Source organism: Scardinius erythrophthalmus (assembly GCF_964197995.2).
Source record: "Scardinius erythrophthalmus genome assembly, chromosome: 5".
In the NCBI taxonomy this organism is placed as follows: domain Eukaryota; kingdom Metazoa; phylum Chordata; class Actinopteri; order Cypriniformes; family Leuciscidae; genus Scardinius; species Scardinius erythrophthalmus.
The window spans coordinates 36,436,855-36,457,420 of NC_138225.1; the positions used below are offsets into that span (position 1 = coordinate 36,436,855).

Genomic DNA, 20,566 nt, shown 5'->3' on the forward strand with positions numbered 1-20,566 from the left:
CATAATATACAAACAAACTTTGTCCGATGATGTCCATTTTATGAAATATCATGTGGTGCGACCATCAAGGAACTACCATTTTGGGACTTTAATGTTGAAAACTATTCAAACACAGGAAGTTACATCATAAACCAATTTACCAAGGACCCTTGGAAGCAGCAAGCAGGTTTGTAATTCTCTCAAATTGAAAAAAAAAAAAAAACCTTTGCAATGGTTGGTATGTAGTTGCCACATTTGGATGTCATGTGGTATGACCTCAAAAAAAGAATAATATTAAAGTTATTTCTACAAATATATATTTTTATTATAAATTTCATTGTGACCTTTTTTGGCAAGCTAGCTTGTTTTGTTTAGGTGGCCAATTCTGTGCCTGTAAATTATGACTGAATGTGAAAATGTCATGTGGTGCGACCAAATATCATGTGGTGCGACCACTGCAGACTGTTTTCCATGATAGATATATGTCCTAGATTGGCAGTTTTATGCTTTTATATTTAATTGACGGTTTATATAAAAAAAGTACTTTACTTTAGTATCATTTGGAATAGATTTTTATGCAATTTGGGATCTTTTTTATAGATTTCAGAGAGTTTGTGTTTACTCTTTGTACAATATGAGAAAAATGCAAAAAAAAAAAAATTAGAGCATGTAATTTCAGTTTAGTAATAATGCATTTATTAGTAGTGTATTTATTATTGCCTATTTATTTATTTAAAACTATTTTAGTCTATTTTACCAGATGCCACTGCCAAGCGAAAAAATTCTAACCCTGCAGCAAGAGCAGAGTACCTTGATAGGAGAAGAGTGAAATATTATTACAGTTTAAAATATCTGTTTTCTATGTGAATATATAGTAAACTGTAATTTATTCCTATGATCAAAGCTGAATTTTCAGCATTGTTACTCCAGTTTTCAGTGTCACATGATCCTTCAGAAATAATTCTAATATGTAACCCTAGACCACAAAACCACTCAATGGGTCAATGTCACATGGGTAAATTTTTTGACATTGAGATTTATACATCATATGAAAGCTGAATAAATAAGCTTTCCATTGATTTATGATTTGTTAAGATAGAACAATATTTGGCCGATACAACTGAAAATCTGGAATCTGAGGGTACTACAAAATCGAAACTTTGAGAAAATCGCCATTAAAGTTGTTCATTTATGTTTGCAATATTGCTATATTCACTCACAAAAATTAATGTTTATAAGTTTATGGTAGGACATTTACAAAATATAAAACATGATCTTTATTTAATATCCTAATGATTTTTTGGAATAAAAGAAAAATCGATAATTTTGACCCATACAATGTATTGTTGGCTATTGCCACAAATACCCTGTGCGACTTGTGACTGGTTTTGTGATCCAGGGTCACTAATGATTTGCTGCTCAAGAAACATTTCTAATTATTATCAATGTTCATATTTTTTTTGGAAACTGATACATTTTTCATACATGTCAGGATTATTTGATGAATATAAAGTTCAAAAGAACAGCATTTATTTGAAATAGAATATTTCGTAACATTATAGCCTGCTCCTGAATGTGACACTGAATGTGTCCTTGATTAATAAAGTATTAATTACTTAAAAAAAAAACAATTGACCCCAAATGTTACCTGTATACAATACTTTTATGAAATAATTTATATCTATAACATTATTATTTGTTAGAAAGAAAGTCTAAGTCAAGTTAAATTAAATGGTGCACTTCTGTTTGTGAAGTGATTTTTTTTTTTTATAAAAGTGAGTTTATAAAATGTTTATGTTCAGGAAAATTCTGTGAAATTTGTATAAAATCTGGTTTAAATAAAAAAAAATTGTATAAAATGTATTGTTCATTGATCTCTTTAAATAGATTTTTAACTATATAAGGTTTTTGTGTCATTTGGAGCGACCACTTATCATGTGGTGCGACCAATAAAAGCTATAACTGTATTAAATTTAAAATAAAATATCTTATTTCTGTGGCTGAAATATGAATCACTGATACAGTATGCTTTAGTAAATTATATTTTTAAAACATTTCTATCAGTTTTATGCGATTTACAGGAAAAATAAGTCTGTTAACTGCATTTTAGAAGGCGACTGAAATTGCAGAACAAAAATATGAGATCATTATATACAAAAACTCAAAAGAAATTAAAATACTCTGTTTTTAAACACTTTAATTACTGAGAACATGTAAAAAAAATACATTTATGTTAAGGAAATTAATAAATTTTAAGATAAATCATGGTCGCCCCACATGACATTTTTTAAGCCTATGGACAATTCATCTAGATGAAAAAACACTAAAATCACTTAATTTATTTTTTTTATTTGAATTTTTATGTACACAACATTCTTAATGATTGAACAATTGCAATATATATTGTTAATTTTCGTATTTTAAAATTGGCCTGTTGAAAATCCTTATACGTCATTGACCCAGATATGAAGAAGTTTTCCCGGGTAGTAGGCTATGGCATGTGAGGATCCTGCAGGTGGCAGATATAGCCTTTTCTTACAGCAGCTAGAATAATTAAATTTATCATTTTGATGTCGGATTGTAATCCAGAAAGGATTAGCCTATGTGTTACGTGTGAATGAAATTATATTGCAGTTTTAAATGTGCTTCTGATTACAGATAGCCTGGGATTACACAAGATTTGTATATGAAAGAAAACCAGTTCGAAGGGAGCATAGTTTGCTTTTTAAGTTAAAATATTTTTTTTATATGCAAATCGAATGGTATGACAATTAGATATTAGACTGTACAGAAATTGAAATCTACACGATAATACACACTATACTCATAGTCACGCAATGTTGTTAACATTAACAATTTGAGAATAAAGTATAACGCTTGTAATTTGCATAGCGTCTGGAAGCTATGACCCCGACCCGACCCGACCCGTTCTGTTGTGCCAGAGCGGATTTATTTTTTCTTACCTTTTTCTAGATCGAGACTGCCAATTCCCATACTGCTGGCGAGTGTGATATCGTGGTCCGTGAACTTCGCCGGCAGATGATGTTGTTGGCCTGTTATTGATGCTTTGTATAGCAGGCGCCGATGGCCGAAACAAAGTGCGCAATTCAGATTCTGTTTCTGACTGCAGTTGAGCAGAAGGCGACACATTCGATTCAACTGAATTAGCAATTGATCTTATAATAGTGGGCGAAGCAAGCACATTTCGCAAAATGCTAATTGCTTCAGTTGTAGCACGATCCCTCTCCATGATTGCAAATGCGGTAAATGGTTACTTCCGTGTACGCACAAATGACTTCCTTTTACACTGAAATGCCTTCCGTTTACACTGAAATGCCTTCCGGTTACACTGAAATGCCTTCCGGTTGCACTGAAAAGTTCACGCACATCCATATGAAATCACTCGCATATACATACACAACTAAAGCATGCATCCACGTATGTATGCGCGAGTGTTTTATGGATGTGTATGCGCGCATCGAGTTTATATGTATGTGCGAGTGTTTATAGGTGTGTATGCATGGAAGTTTATATGTATGTGCGAGTGTTTATAGGTGTATATGCATGGAAGTTTATATGTATGTGCGAGTGTTTATAGGTGTATATGCATGGAAGTTTATATGTATGTGCGAGTGTTTATAGGTGTGTATGCATGGAAGTTTATATGTATGTGCGAGTGTTTATAGGTGTATATGCATGGAAGTTTATATGTATGTGCGAGTGTTTATAGGTGTATATGCATGGAAGTTTATATGTATGTGCGAGTGTTTATAGGTGTATGCGTGCGTCAAGTTTATATGTATATGCAAGTTATTCACAAGTGTATATGCATTCATGACTAACATTATATGTATTGGTATGGATTTCATATTAGTGTGCACGTGTATTTCATATATGTATTTTGAACATCCAATAGTATACATGTATATGCGAGTAATGTATAGGTGTATATGCACCTGTGTTATGTATGTATTGATAAGCGAAGTTTGATTTAAATCCTACGTGGCGCCTCATAGTAATGAGCACGTTCGCGTTCCATGTGGAGATTTGCATGTGAATATCTTTTGGGCGAGTGGGTGTGTTCAAATTAAAAATAATTAGGAAGCGTTTGAGAAGCTGGACATCTTGTTGGTTTTATACAAATTAGCCTACTTAAACAGAGAATATTTGTTTTCAGTTTGAATCCGATCATTTAAAAGTATACACTTAAATGTTTATAAAGGTATATGGCTCATAAATGTGTGACAAGTATTCGCTGAGTTTTGTTTCAGTTTATAGACGTGCTCAAGAAAAAAGTTCACCGCGACGGAGAGGCAGAACGCACACCCTGTTTATTTTCTTTATTTTACAAAAGCACAATGTTTTGATTTGATTGTAAGTGGACACATACAAAAGTAGAAATATCACAGATTTTTTTTTTATATTTCTTCTTTCTGTATGACCATAAATGACGGAGTAATTTAAGTTTATAGTTCTACAATGTGAAGAAAATCCAGCAAAACGCGGGGGCGCGTTTGCCGACCTCAGAGGGTTAACCTACCTGCATACTTACCGTCGATCCCGATCTTCTTCAGCCTGTCTTCAGTCCATCTTCAGAGAATCTTCATCATCTGCATCTGCAAGAGAAAGAGACTTTGTTATCATTCAGTTAAGCTTCATCCAATTATCTACTTCCTGTTTACTCACCTTTCACGCTGTGTCCGATCCATTCTGCTATTAAAATATCAAACTTACCATCTTGCCTGCTTCGTTTGTACGAAACCTGACAGAAGACCAGACCCAAAATAACCGATGAACATGGATCCAGCAGTGGCCCTCCTGTGTTTACACCAGGGGAATCGCCCCCTGGATGATTATGTCCAGGACTTCTATGAACTCTCTCATCAGGTCATCATTTTAATGACGTGGCCCTTAAGGACTGTTTTCGAATGGGACTAAATTAACCTGTTCGTTCCAAGCTTCCTGGGGGAAAGGTCCACTGTTCCCTGGCCCAATACCTTGACTATGCCTTGTTGTTAGGTGGTTCATCATTCACGGTGGGTGTTGTGGACGAGGAACCACTTTACGTCATGCCTGCCAGGTCTGGGTCTCTTCACATCAGGCCTGCCACCAGATCGGTTTATCACAGACTGCTATCGAGCCTGGCAGATCCTCCGCTGATGTCAGTGCGATCTGCCAAGATGTCAGCTCCTCCAGAGTTTCGTCCAGCCATCGCCTGCCCACCAGAACCACAGCTACCAGTCATCTTCACTTCCTCACCCATCCTCATCCAGAACCATATCGAGCCTTCAAGTGTCTGTCCAGCTGAACCAGAGTCTGCAAGTGTCTGTCCAGCTGAACCAGAGTCTGCAAGCGTCTGTCCAGCTGAACCAGAGTCTGCAAGCGTCTGCCCAGTCGAACCAGAGCCTGCAAGCGTCTGCCCAGTCGAGCCAGAGCCAGCAAGGGTCTGCCCAGCCGAGACTGTTCACAGCGACTGCCCCGCTGAGACTGCTCACAGCAACAGCACGAAGAGCCCGTCCAGCACAGAGCCTTCACCGCTGGTTCCGTCCAGCTCAAAGCCCTCTTCACAGCTGGTCCTGCCCAGTTCAAAGCCCTCTTCGCCGCTGGTCCTGTCCAGCTCAGAGCCTTCTTCGCCGCTGGTCCCGCCCAGCTCAAAGCCCTCTTCATCGCTGGTCCCATCCAGCTCAATGCCCTCTTCATCGCTGGTCCCATCCAGCTCAATGCCCTCTTCATCGCTGGTCCTGTCCAGCTCAGAGCCCTCTTCGCCGCTGGTTCCACCCAGCTCAAAGCCCTCTTCATCGCTGATCCTGTCCAGCTCAAAGTCCTCTTCATCGCTGGTCCTGTCCAGCTCAACGCCCCCTTCATCGCTGGTCCTGTCCATCTCAGAGCCCTCTTCGCCGCTGGTCCTGTCCAGCTCAACGCCCTCTTCATCGCTGGTCCTGTCCAGCTCAGAGCCCTCTTCGCCGCTGGTCCTGTCCAGCTCAGAGCCCTCTTCACAGCTGGTCCTGTCCAGCTCCGAGCCCTCTTCGCCGCTGGTCCTGTCCAGCCCAGAGCCGCCTTTGTCACTGGTCCTGTCCAGCCCAGAGCCGCTTTCGCCCCCTGCCTCATCCAGCCCTGTGTCAAAGCCTGATAATTTCCCCAAGGAAATTTTCGGGGGGGGGCTATAAGTCCTCTCTGCCATGGCCACCCGAAGGGTCCTCTCCACCAAGGCCACCCGAAGGGTCCTCTCCGCCATGGCCACCCGTAGGGTCCTCTCCACCTAGGCCACCCGAAGGGTCCTCTCCGCCATGGCCACACGAAGGGTCCTCTCCGCCATGGCCACCTCCTCAGCCTGCTTCACCATGGCCACCTCCTGAGCCTGCTTCACCATGGCCACCTCCTCAGCCTGCTTCACCATGGCCGCCCGAAGGGAAGTTTCCGCCATGGCCACACGAAGGGTCCTCTCCGCCATGGCCACCTCCTCAGCCTGCTTCACCATGGCCACCTCCTCAGCCTGCTTCACCATGGCCACCTCCTCAGCCTGCTTCACCATGGCCACCTCCTCAGCCTGCTTCACCATGGCCGCCCGAAAGGAAGTTTCCGCCATGGCCGCCCGAAGGGAAGTCTCCACCATGGCCACCCGAGGGGTTGTCTCTGCCAGGACCGCCCGAGGGGTGGTCTCCTACTCCACCATGGCCCCCTGACCAGTCTGCTCCGCCATGGCCGTCTGGACAATCCTGGAGTCCGTCCATCTACACCCGGTCCACCTCCCCATCACGGACTCCAGGATGCCCACCCCCCCTCCCGTGTTCTGCCACCTTCGGCGCGGGTCGCGCCTTGCGGGAGGGGGGAGTAATGTCACATCCACCGTCTGTCTTCCTCATCTGTCTCTGCACTACACTCCCCAGAATCCTCCTTGGCGCACACCTGCACTCACTCTCTAAGTAGTAATCACCGTCACCTGGATCCCATCACCAGCTCACCTTTATATTCAGCACTCAGTCACTCACTCTTTGTCTGGTCTCGTCAATACACGTCTATTGATGACACACAGACTCTCTACTTAACCTACCTGCATACTTACTGTCGATCCTGATCTTCTTCAGCCTGTCTTCAGTCCATCTTCAGAGAATCTTCATCATCTGCATCTGCAAGAGAAAGAGAGACTTTGTTATTATTCAGTTAAGCTTCATCCAATTTTCTACTTCCTGTTTACTCACCTTTCACGCTGTGTCCGATCCATTCTGCTATTAAAATATCAAACTTACCATCTTGCCTGCTTCGTTTGTACGAAACCTGACAGTAGTCAGTACATGTAGTTAAATAATTATTATTTAGTACTTAAATGTATAATTACACTGTAACACGGTGTGGTAATCAAACCACTGGAGGCAAGCTGGTGAGGACCCAAACGCAAACTTTACTTTTCAAAACATAAACAAACAGAAAACAAAGGCATGGCAAGGCATGAGACAAGAACAACGGCAGGAAATAGTCAACACTAGAAACATACAATACTAGACCCAGACACAGGGCAAACATGAGGGCTTAAATACACAAGACTAACGACAAGACAAGGGACACCTGTGAACAATAATCAGACGATTAACCAATGACAAGACACATGGCAGGATCACATGACAAACGGAATCACATGACAAGAACCAGGAACAAAAAAACAAAACCCAAACCGTGACACACGGACACCTTAAAATAAAGTGCAACCAACATTTGTTTTGATTTCATGAGGTCTTTAAAACCTGCCATGCTGTTTAAATGGGAGACATTCACTCATTTTTATTGTCATAAATTTCTGTACAAGCTAATTTTTAATGTGTGTATCAATGTCTTAGGTTCGCTGTGTCACCTGCATGATGCTTGCATTAGTAACCCATGTCAGAAAGGCTCAAACTGTGACACCAACCCATTCAACGGCAAGGCCATCTGTACCTGTCCTCTGGGTTATGTTGGCCCAGCCTGTGACCAAGACGTTGACGAATGCTCACTGGGTGAGTAATGGATTCTTTAAAAAAAAAAAAAACATCTGAATAAAATGAACACTTGAACAACACAGCAACCACCCAGAACACCCTAGCAACTACTTAAAACACCCTGCCAATCTGAATGTATTAGTGATCGAATGATGGATTTCCAAAAAGAAATTGTAAAGGCGTTTTGTGTCTCTTTTTTAGGTGCAAACCCTTGTGCACATGCTGGAAAGTGTATAAACACAAAAGGTTCCTTCCAGTGTAAATGTCTGCAGGGATATGTGGGTGCTCAATGTGAACTGGAGATAAACGAGTGCATGTCCAACCCATGCCAGAATGATGCTACCTGTTTGGATCAAATTGGAGGCTTCCATTGCATCTGTATGCCAGGTAATCCAAAATATCTGCTGCATTTGGTTTTGGACGCAGTCTATATCTAAATGCTCACTATATATTACCTCATACTGGTGATGTCATTACCTCACATGACCAACCTGTGATCCAGTAAATAGCTTTTTTTGACTGTAGCTCTAATTATACTGATGCCTGTCTACATAAAGCTGATATATTGTGTTTCATTTAGACAAAAGAAACAATATTAGCATAGCTAAGGCAGGCTGAATTCTCTTGCTAAATCTGGAACTAATCATGCTACATATGCTTCATCCAAACTGGCAAAGCAAAGGAACTAGTTCAGGTTCCTTTCTGACTAACAAAATAATAAGAGTCCATCTTTCCATCCTTTGATGATGTTCTTTTTCTCAATGTTTATGTATTTTCTCTGGAATCATTTACTGAAAAGTATAAAGTACAGTAAATCTAGTTCAAATTGAAATTCCTAAATATTATTACCCCAATCAACAAAATCTCTACCAATTACATATAATATAGCAGTAAAATATTGTTATTGTTATAATTATTGGCCTGATTAGAAAATTTGGTCGATATATTACAGCCGATAAATAAAGATTATTTTCTTCGGCTGAGACACTTCAGATGCACACTGTTCGCCATTATGGTTTTGAATGGCTTGAAAAATGATTGGAGTGCAACATGTGAAACGCAAGTCTGTCATATTGGCTACAGGAAATTATAGATATAATATATAATTTTGTGCTTAGGACATGGCTTTTAATTGTGAGACTTTTGTTTTTGCAATCAGGCAAAATTTAGATTTATCGGCCTATATATCGGTTATCAGCTTTCAAATATAAAGAATCGTTGCATCCCTACAAACTAAATAAATGAATCAACCGAATAGTATATCAAAACACAAAAGCATAATTTAAAAATAAATAATAAAAATAAATTATGTTTTATAAACAAAGTTCGCGAGGAGCACGTTCAAATAATCAATCAATCAACTGGTCATCAAACAATTACCATGTCTACCCTATCAGCATGAGAGGAAGCATATATATATTCACTCTGTCAACTCACCTAACATTCCTTGACAGTTTCCAGCATCCCTCCACCACCCCGACTCCTCACTCTTGGCTTGTTCTTTCACAGCCAGGAATACGGGGGGAGTACTCTGGGTTCCTGGGTTACTCTGAGCCCGGAGCCCTCTCCTCGGACAGCACGCCAAATACACATTTATTCTATCTGACTTATTTGTAAGTGTGAACTCGTGTTATGGATATAAAAAATACGTAAATAAAAAATACAGTTACAATGCAGTTTGGCTTTGTGACAGAAAGTAGTGAGCCAAACAAACAACAAACAAAGCCACATGACATGGAACTTATTGTTCAAAATGAAAAGCTTTAAAATAATTGCAATATTCACAGTGTTGTCATATTTTATATGGCCAGCTGAATCACCATGAATATTGTTAATATTTGATATATTGCCTGGGTCTAATACTTATGTGATTATATATTTAGCAGACTTGTTCTAGCACATACCCTTTCCTGGCTTAACAGCTGTTTACCATGCTAACAATTCAAAGTATAAAACAAGAATCTGTGATATTTCTCCTTTTGTATGTGTCCACTTACAATCAAATCAAAACATTGTGCTTTTGTAAAATAAAGAAAATAAACAGGGTGTGCGTTCTGCCTCTCCGTCACGGTGAACTTTTTTTTCTTGAGCACGTCTATAAACTGAAACAAAACTCAGCGAATACTTGTCACACATTTATGAGCCATATAACTTTATAAACATTTAAGTGTGTACTTTTAAATGATCGGATTCAAAACGAAAACAAATATTCTCTGTTTAAGTAATTTGTATAAAACCAACAAGATGTCCAGCTTCTCAAACGCTTGCTCATTACAGTTAATTTGGCCACGCCCACTCGCGCAAAAGATATTCACATGCAAATCTCCTCATGGAACGCGGACTCGCTCATTACCTCAACAACAAAACACTTCACTTCACTTTTCGTCGAGTTTGAAAGACGTGCCTGAGCTTACATTGGATTTAGGCTACCTCAGAAGAAGAAGAACGCGATTTGAAGACAAGAAAGATGTAGCCTAAGGTATGAAATTCTTACATATTAGTTTGTTATTGTTGCATAAATGTCACGTTGCAGTTGAACTGTTGCTAGATATATGGGGAATATTATAATATTTATACCCGTGTTTACTGTTGCTGTGTTTGTGGATATCTGCTCAAACGTAGATATGTATATGGTAACCATAATGTTTTATATTTGAGTGCGATCGCGTTTGAATGTATCATATTTTGGATAGCGATCGCGTTTGAATGTATTATATTTTGCTGCGCGATCGCGTTTGAATGTACTTTATCATCCGGCAGGCCCCTCAGCAGAGACCCGCCCCCTTCTTCCCAGAAGTGCACGACGAGCTGACGAAATCGAGGAAGGCGCTACACTCAGCTCGCTTAAAGCCTTCCTTCTCCTCGACACTCTCTACCGTAGACGGCGCTCTGGAGAAAGACTATGAGGCGATTCCTCCCCTCGAGGAAGCGGTGGCCGCACACCTTTGCCCGCCCACCGCTACTGGATGGAAAGCTAAAGCATCGCATCCATCCAAGCCTTGCCACGCTACTTCAGCTATCGCTGTCTGTGCATACGCCGCCACTGGCCAAGCTGCTTCGGAGCTTTACAACATTGCTGTCCTCCAGGCTTTTCAGGCCAAACTTCTACGCTCTTTGGAACCTGAACTGGAAGCTTTCAGGGATCTGTGCAGCGCCACAGACCTGGCCTGCGAGCCACAAAGTCGAAAGCCCAGAAAATTGGACGAAGCATGGCCAGCTTGACGGTGCTTGAGCAGCACCTATGGCTTAATTTGACTGATATGAAGGACGCAGATAGGGCAGCTTTTCTGGACTCCCCTATCTCCATCTCTGGTCTAAAGGGTTCGCTGAGCGATACACTGAGGCTCAGAAAGCGTCACAAGCTATGCGTCACTTTCTCCCAAAATGCTCCAGCTCTGCTTCGAGCCGCCAGAAGAAGGTGCTACCTCCTCAGCAGGTAAAATCAGCGCCTCCAGTCTCCCAGCCCAGAGCCAGCAGTTCCCTGAGAGGCGGGGACCCCGACTCAAGATTGTGTTGGACCCCGAGCCTCGTAAGCCTTCTTAGCCTTAGGAAGAAAGAGAGAGAGTTTGAGTCCCGCCGAGGCTGGATCACTCTCCAAAAAGCATCTCACACATTTCCCAGTCCCCTTTTTTCAGGCGGGTGGAAATACCGATGTTGCAGTAAATGGGTCTGTTATAAAACACGCACACCTCCAAACAAACGCCATTTTACGGCGACACAAAAAAAGCACGAAAAGAGCTCTTTTCTGTCTGTGTCATATGTAGGTCACATGCCCACGATAAAGTATGCACCCCTACATACAAGCACTGTTCCCACAGTATTAATCTCTCCTCCAGCTCACGCTGGGGATGCAATAAATGCAGGTCATGTGTCCACTATACAGTACACACCACTGCACACAAGCACTATTCCCACAGTATCAAACTCTCCTCCAGCTCACACTGGAAGGGTAATAAATGTAGGTTGTGTGCCCACTATGAAGTATTCACCCCTACACATGAAAACTGTTCCCACAGTTTCAGTTCTCCCTCCAGCTCGCACTGGAGATGTGATAAAAGGTGTGCCCGCTGTAATGCACGCGCCCCTGCACATAAGCGCTGTTCACACAGCATTACAAGACGGCTGGGCGGCCAGGTCCCTGTCACAGAGCGGCCCATCCCCAGTTTTCATTCAACCCCTAGCTATTAGGGCCAAGGCCTGGCAGGCCATCCCAGGTATATCAGTATGGGTGTTGAACATGATAAAACGAGGCTACTTGCTAGAGTTTGCTCGCAGACTTTTTCTTTACTTTCTTTATCCTCATTTATATAGCGCTTTTAACAATATAGATTGTTTCAAAGCAGCTTTACAGAGACAAACGTATAATTTAGGATAACAGAGATTGTTTGGCTTTATAGTGGTTCTTTAATAAAGTTATTTTCCAGCTAAAATTAGTTTTGATTAATTCGCTTCCGTCACAACGATCATTTGTTATTAAATTAGGGGCCGCTAAGACGACACCATTTTCTCTACACAAACTTTAAACGCGAACCTGTTATAACGTTCACATGCACATTAAGAATTGGTTCTATAGTTATGTGTGTTTGAATATATGTGCGCAGGTTTGGAATTCCCTACAGACCAAGCCTAAACAAAGTACTGGTCTTTCCTTATAAATTTGGTACAGACTTTTATTTTATTTTGTCACTTCGGGGTAGGTACGCGAAACGAATTTTCCGACAACGCTTTATCTGTAGAGTGGTAAAAGGATCCTCCATAGGGAGAGACTAGTTGGCACTTCAGCACTGCGTTGACATCGGGTCCAGGCGAAGGTCCTTCGTCAGATCTGTATACGCCTGGATCCGGCAGGCTGCGGGAAAACCTCTGGATAAACAAAGACACTAAAATTAGCGTAGATGCCATTCTTCCTATGATGTAATGAGTACACAGCTTTTGAGCCGTGGTCAAAGCGACAATGAGAAGAGATGTGGCGCACATCCTTTGCACCGAAGTTTCGAAACTGTTAAAAAAGGGAGCTGTCGTACCAGTCCCTCTTTCACAAAGCGAGTCGGGCTTTTACAGTCGCTACTTCCTCGTTCTGAAAAAGGATGGCGGCCTCAGGCCCATCCTAGACCTCAGCCACCTGAACAAAGCGCTTATGAAGTTTGCCCTTCGAGGGGCAAACTTACCAGTACACAGTACTACCGTTCGGCCTATCACTGGTACCTCGTACATTTACGAAGTGCATGGACGCAGCACTGAGACAGCTGGGAGGGCGAGTGTTAAACTACCTTGACGATTGGCTGATTATAGCCCAATCAGAGGAACAGTTGATAACTCACAGATCCTGGCTCCTCAGCCATTTACAATGCCTGGGTCTAAGTATCAATGCTTCCAAGAGCACACTGTCTCCCAGCCAGGGTATTTCTTTCTTGGGTACAGTGATAGACTCTATACAAATGAAAGCGCGCCTTACGTCAGAGTGCGCGCTCACCATTCAACGCCTAGCAGCATCCTTCAGAGCAGGCGTTTGCGCTCCTCTCAAGAGATTTCAGAGGATGTTAGGTCTCATGGCCATCATCAGTACTCCAGCTTGGACTACTGCACATGCGTCCTCTCCAGTACTGGCTAAAACCCAGAGTACCGGCTCACGTTTGGCGATTTGGCCACTTACAAATCAGATCAAACCACGGCTGTATCAAAGCCCTGGCTCCCTGGAAAGCAGCAGACTCGTATCAGTCAGGCGTGAGTATGGGTGTGGTTTCGAGGAGAAAAGTGATCTCGACAGACACCTCCAACCTAGGTTGGGGGGGCCCTTTACGAGGGCAGGCCCGTCTCTGGCCTATGGTCAAGCCCGGAGAAACGCCTACATATAAACTGTCTAGAGATGAGAGCGTTTGCTTTATCACTGAAAGCTTTTCTCCCATATCTAAAAGGCCACCACATACTGGTCCAGACAGAGAACATGGCAGTGGTGTCCTACATAAATCGCCAGGGTGGTCTCAGGTCAAACAACCTGCACACCATGGCCAGGAGTCTCATTCTATGGACTCAGCACAACCTGCGCTCTCTGAGGGCAACGCATGTGCCAGGCATTCTGAACCAGGGTGTGGATATGCTATCCATAGACAATATTCCCCCAGGTGAATGGTCTCTTCACCTGCAGACGGTAAAGCTGATATGGAGCATCTTCAGTGAGGCAGAGGTCGACCTCTTCGCCTCAGAAGACAACACTCGTTGCCGAAACATTTTTCTCAAAAAGCAAGGCCGCACTAGCCCAAGACTGGCCGAGCCGTCCGCTATATCCATTTCCTCCGGTCACGATGCTACCACAGGTCATCGCACGGATCAGGGAAAGCAAGTGTGCAGTGCTACTAATAGCCCCTCTCTGTAAGACCCAGTTATGGTTCTCCGAGTTGGCACAACTGCTAGAAACAGCCCCATGGCCAATACTGCTGAGGAGAGATCTCCTCACGCAGGCGAACAGGAAAATCTGGCATCCCTGTCCCGACTTGTGGGCCCTTCATGCATGGCCCCTCAACGGGTACCCGTGTGTCTCCCGGATAGGGTGCTAAAAACCGTCACTGAAGCAAGAGTGCCTTTGACTAGGCACCTCTACGCTCAGAAATAGGTGGTGTTCTCTGGCTGGTGTGCAGCACGGAGCCTGGACCCCTACTCGTTTGAAGTACCAAATGTACTCTCCTATTTGCAAGAGCTCTTGGACACGGATTGCACCCCCTCCACGCTCAAAGTATATGTGGCAGCCATAACAGCATCTCACGCTCTTGTGGCTAGACAATCACTATGAAGAAACGACGTCATCGTGCGCTTCCTGTTAAGCTGCAACCCCACTTTTGAAAAATCCCCAGAAATTACATACCCAAACTGAAACAGATACAGTTCATGAACCCTTTGTACTAAAAGCACAAGTATGATTTCATTTGAAAGCTGACACCTGGCAGTTTATTGTAAATGTAGAATTAATTATTGTCATAATGAAAAAAATTGTTATAAATAGCTTTAAAGTTTTGTAAAGTTATTAGAAATTTATTTTTATGAAACATCTTCATGAAAATAAAATTGAAGTTGACCCTGTAGCAATCTAGAAATGCACTACAGCTAAAGCCACATGTCTAAACATTTTATGTTTAAAATCTGAAGATGATAAGTCTAAAACTCTGTATTTAGTTAATTTTTTTTCAAGATAGAAGCACCTAGAGCTAGCTAGCATGTTAGCTTAGCACACCATCAATACATGACAATTTATGAGATTAAAACCATGTTTGTGCTCCAAACTTACTTTAAAACGCAAGTGAAGTGTTTTAAATAATCTTCTGTGATCTAATTTGACATCAGATAAAAAAAATCAGACAGAAAATATACTATTTGATCATATTCTGCACAATGATGGTCTATAGATTAGCATTACATTATAAATATAATCTATTATTATGAAAATACCTGGCATGGCTTGAAAAACACAGGTAACTCAAATATCATTGCAATCATGTTTATTGTCTTCAAAATATCTGTATCTGCATGATACAGCGCGATCTCTTGTTAGCTTTGTGTGTATCAGTGACGTCCTGGAATGTCACATGATATGGCTCTTCTTCATGTTCCATATATGGGTTATTCTTGTGCATATAGCGCCCTCAGGCTATTGGTATGAATTGAAAACACAGTAAATGAGAGTGCCAAACGCTCATAAAGATTACATCGACGCATTTGGGTATAAATTCAATAAATATTATTCCTGTCAATAGAAATCTGATGTAAACCTATGAGAATCTATCAATATTTCTCCAAATCTGCACATTTTTGAGCTAAAAGCCCTGAGGGAAGTTGTTTCGTGTATCGCTGTCATGACGACAGCACGGAGTTTTTTTTATGAATGAAAGCGGCTGACGCGCATAATTCATATTAAAGGTATCGACTCATTTTTTCATTTCATAACTCCTGACAGAAATTAAGAAATAACTGTCGCTATAAGTTTCTCAGAATACAATAGTGGTCAAATACTGAAACTTGAGTATTATATCTTTTTAATGATGTATAGTTTGTCAAGGTATAACATTAAATCTGATAGTAAATTTGAACTAAATAAAAAAAAAACGCTTCAGTGCGCGGGCGCACTGGCAACGGTTAACAGGTTAAAGGGGCAAGGAGGCTAAACCCTCCGCGACCCCACTCTGTGCCTATCTGGGACCTCTCCATGGTCTTGGAAGCAATGAAGGGGGCCCCATTTGAGCCGCTTCGGTCTGTGGACATGAAGCATCTCTCGCTCAAAACCACTCTCTTACTGGGGCTTGCTTCAGTCAATCAGTAAGCGCATCCTGCCTTGAGTTTGGGCCTAACGACTTCAGAGTCGTCCTTAAGCCACGGCATGTTTATGTTCCTAAAGTGCTCTCGACTCCGTTCAGAGCACAGGTTATTTCACTAGCAGCTCTTCCCTCACCAGAGTATGAAAGAGACGCAAATTTACTCTGTCCCGTCAGGGCTCTCAGAGTTTATCTGGAGCGTTCTGCCTCATTCAGACAGTCGGAACAGCTTTTTGTATGCTTTGGCGGCCGCACCAAGGGGCTCGCTGTTTCATAGCAAAGATTATCGCGCTGGATAGTTGATCCTATTGCGCTGACTTATGAGTCTAAGGGCCTTCATTGCCCCTTAGGCGTCAGAGCTCATTCCTTGAGAGGTATGGCCTCGTCTTGGGCTTGGTCAAGTGTAATACCTGTTGAAGATATCTGTGCAGCGGCCGGCTGGGCCTCGCCGTCCACATTTATGAGGTATTATAACCTGGAAGTTCCTACTTTGCAAGCAAGCGTTCTTTCAATACAAGATGTGTAATCACAAACCCCCTGAGCCTTAGGGCCCGATACATATCTAGTCCTGGCTAAATTCGAACTACGGTTCTCATATATATATATATATATATATATATATATATACATTATATAGGGTTTGGCCCTCATTAGGCCCATTCCTTGTTTTTCCCTATACGAAAGCCTGTCACGGACTGGCTTTTATTGGGTTCATACTTTACTCTTCTATAAGCCTCAGACATCTTGCCTTAGGCTACTGAACTGAGCGAAGTTAAGCATGCACAGCGTTTTGAAGGGGGTTCTGTCACAGTTCATGAATCGGCTGTCTCATTTCTGATGTGTGTGTGTCTGTGTGTGGGTGTGGTTACTCATTGTGTTGATTATTGTCGCCAGCTGTGTTCAATCTCTGTTCCCTTTATATGTGCAGTAATTCCCATCTCATGTTGTCAGATCGTTGTGGCTTCCCCGTTGTCGTGTCCTGTTCCTGTGTTTTGCTCTCATCTCCTCGTGTGGATTCCTGTCTTCGTGGACCCTCGTCGTTTGTGTTCACGCTGTCTGGATTGTTTATTGTTCCTGGTTCCTAAGCACGTCGATCACCGCACGCCATCTCCGGGTTGCCCATTGAAGTCCCTGCGTCACACCTCCACCTGAGTGTTTGTTTCCCCGACCTGTGTTCTTCTGACCAGTTCAAATAAAGATCCCTTTTACTTGCAATTGTATCCGTCTCTGTTTCCCAACAGGTTCCCATAGCGTAAGCTAGCCTTATACGCAATACGAGAGACCTCTCGAAAGGGAAGGTCTCGGTTACTAATGTAACCTCGGTTCCCTGAGATGAGGGAACGAGTATTGCATAACCCCCCGCGCTACTGTGCTTTGATCAGGGGATCGCTTCAGTCGATTAAACCTGAGTTGCGTGGCAAAGAATGGGTGCTTATATAGCCATAAGCCACGCCCATTCTGGTCAACCATTCTGATTGGTTCGCACATCTGAGCCGCCTCACCATAGGTTCGTGCAGTTGCCGCAGCAAAGCCAATGACCGCGCTAGTCGCTCATCTGTGTATGCTGTGCAGCTGCACTGTGTTTTAAAAATGAACATAAATTTAACATAGTAAATCTGCATCCTAACTCAAGCTAATTCTACTGTCAACTCACTGTCAAATATGTGTTTCGAGACAAAACATGTAATATTAATATTGTAGCCTGCACTGCAATCTGTGCTGAAGATACGTGCCATCAAAGTCAGGCAACACAAACTTGTTTCAAGACTTGAAACAATATCCACCATTTGCACATGCAGAAACTAAGAAATTAATTTTTCTATTAAGATATTTATTTTGTTAAGGAAAAATGACAAATGTTTGAATGTTCTACCTCAGATTTGTGAAATGTTCACCTGTTTGGCAAGTGTTTGTCATGATATGTTCTGACAATAAAGAGTAGTTTAAAACCACAATTAACACTCTGGTTTCTACAACTTTTACTTAGGAGCAAAAATGTGCCTTTAAACTTGAAAGAAATAAAGATTTGACATTTATCATGATAATTATCGATATCGACTGACATAAAACAATTATCGTGACAAATTTTTTTTTTGCCATATCACCCAGCCCTAATAGGTACTCTATCGTTCAAAACTTTGTGTTTGGTAAGATTTTTTTTTATGTTTTTGAAAGAAGTCTCTTACGCTCAGCAAGGTTGAATTTATTTGATCAAAAAACAGTAATATTGTAAAAACAATAATATTGTAAAATATTATTGCTGTTTTGGTTACACTTTATTTTAAGATGTCCTTGTTACAATGTAATTGTACAGTTAGATATTGAGTAATATTATTAACATGTACTTACTATAGATTTAGGATTAGGGTTTTGTTTAGGGTTAGTTAAATGTAATTATTCATAATTTGCAGTTATTACTTATGTAAATACATGTAACAAGGACACTGCAAAATAAAGTGTTACCACTGTTTTCTATTACGGTGTATTTTAAAAATGTAATTTTTAGATGTAATGTAATGTAATTCAGCATCATTACTCCAGTCACATGATCCTTCTGAAATCATTCTAATATGCTGATTTGCTGCTCAAAAATATGGGCAGTGCCTGATATGGGCATGTAAACAATCTTGTTGCTTCTGGCTTTTGAAACTAGATTTTTAAGAACATTTTTGTTGAAATCGCTTCTTTCTTTCCAGGCTTTAGTGGTCAGAACTGCGAGGAGAACATTGATGACTGTCCAGACCATCGCTGCCTTAACGGAGGGACCTGTGTGGATGGAGTGAACACCTACAATTGCCAATGCAAGCCAGAGTGGACAGGTACCAACTGCCTACTCAAACCCTACACTTCAATTACAGCTAGACACAAAGACATTTTTGAATCAGTAGGCTAAGGCTAACAAGGTTTCATTGGGTAAAATCTCTTTTTTTTTATTGCCGTTGTATTTGTGTTTAGAAAGGTACATGCTGTATTTTGCAGTGAAATTAACAGCTCTAAGTATTTATATATTAATTCCTCAGGTCAGTTCTGTACCGAAGACTTCAACGAGTGCGATTTGATCCCCAATTCCTGCCAGAACGGTGGTACATGCTTGAACACGCAGGGTGGATACAACTGTGTGTGTGTGAACGGCTGGACAGGGGATGACTGCAGCGAGAACATCGATGACTGCGCAGATGCTGCCTGCCACACAGGAGCCACATGTCATGATCGGGTGGCCTCCTTCTTCTGTGAATGTCCTCACGGGCGCACAGGTGTGCATAGTTTTTTCACATGCAACTGAATCTTGGTTTGAGGCACTCATTACTTTTATTAGAGCATTAGCTTTATGACAGCTTTAAGCAAAACCACTGAAGATAATTTAAAGACCCTATTTTTAGGAGATCACGTGACCCTCCGGTAGCAATGGCTGTGTAGTTCGACTGCTCCTTGACTCGGTATCCTTAATCTAACTGTTCTCAATAAAATTATCAATGCTTGGTTAGTCTTGGCTGTTCTGATAACGGTGCAACAAATGAAGATGGCAAAACGTTGGCCTCCCCGGAGAAAAAAACGAGACAAAGACCCTAATAGTGTTCCTGAGGGGGAACTTCGCGCCATTGTTGCTGACGAGTTAAAGATGCACCTTAGCTTCGTCAGGGAAATGTTTAAGGAAGAATTCGCCCCAATCGCAGAGAGACTTGGAGTCTTGGAAGAGGACGTTCAACTGGTCAGAAATAACTTTGACAACATGCAGGCAGCTCTTCGCAACACAAAGAAAGACACCGTGGAAGTGAAGCTAGCAGTGGATTCCCTTCAGGAAAAGTTGGCGAGAATCGAAGACAAAAGTCGTCAGTCCATTGTCCGTCTAGTGGGACTAAAAGAGGGTGTAGAAGGAGATGACCCTTTGCGATTTATACAGAATAATCTTCCTAAATGGATCCCCTCTCTTGTTGGCAAAGTACTGGAGATTGAAAGAGCTCACTGTATAGCGGTGAGCGCGCAAAATCTACACCGCGTACGTTCATCTTTAAGATGCTGCGGTATCAAGATCGGAATGCTATTTTGAAACAATGTAGATTGTTTCAAAGCAGCTTTACAGAGATAAACGTATAATTTAAGGTAAGATTGTTTTGGCTTTATAGCGGTTCTTTAATAAAGTTATATTCCAGCTAAAGTTAGTTTTGATTGATTCGCTTCCGTCGCAACGATCATTTGTTATTAAATTAGGGGCCGCTAAGACGACACCATTCTCTCTACACAGACTTTAAACACGAACCTGTGAGAAACGCTGATGGCGGTCACATGCGCATTAAGAATTGGTTCTATAGTTATGTG

General features: G+C 41.8%; 1 protein-coding gene across 2 annotated transcripts in view; it reads left to right on the forward strand.

Annotated features, from left to right (window-relative positions):
* The window catches only part of LOC308691702 (uncharacterized protein), a 228,083-nt gene that overhangs the window by 194,946 nt on the left and 12,571 nt on the right, over window positions 1-20,566 (forward strand). For both annotated transcript variants that reach the window (XM_081367199.1, XM_081367198.1), the window contains exons 29-32: window positions 7,812-7,967; window positions 8,151-8,336; window positions 18,946-19,068; window positions 19,270-19,503. In XM_081367199.1, the coding sequence (XP_081223325.1) occupies window positions 7,812-7,967; window positions 8,151-8,336; window positions 18,946-19,068; window positions 19,270-19,503 (699 nt within the window). The remainder of the gene's footprint in view (window positions 1-7,811; window positions 7,968-8,150; window positions 8,337-18,945; window positions 19,069-19,269; window positions 19,504-20,566) is intronic.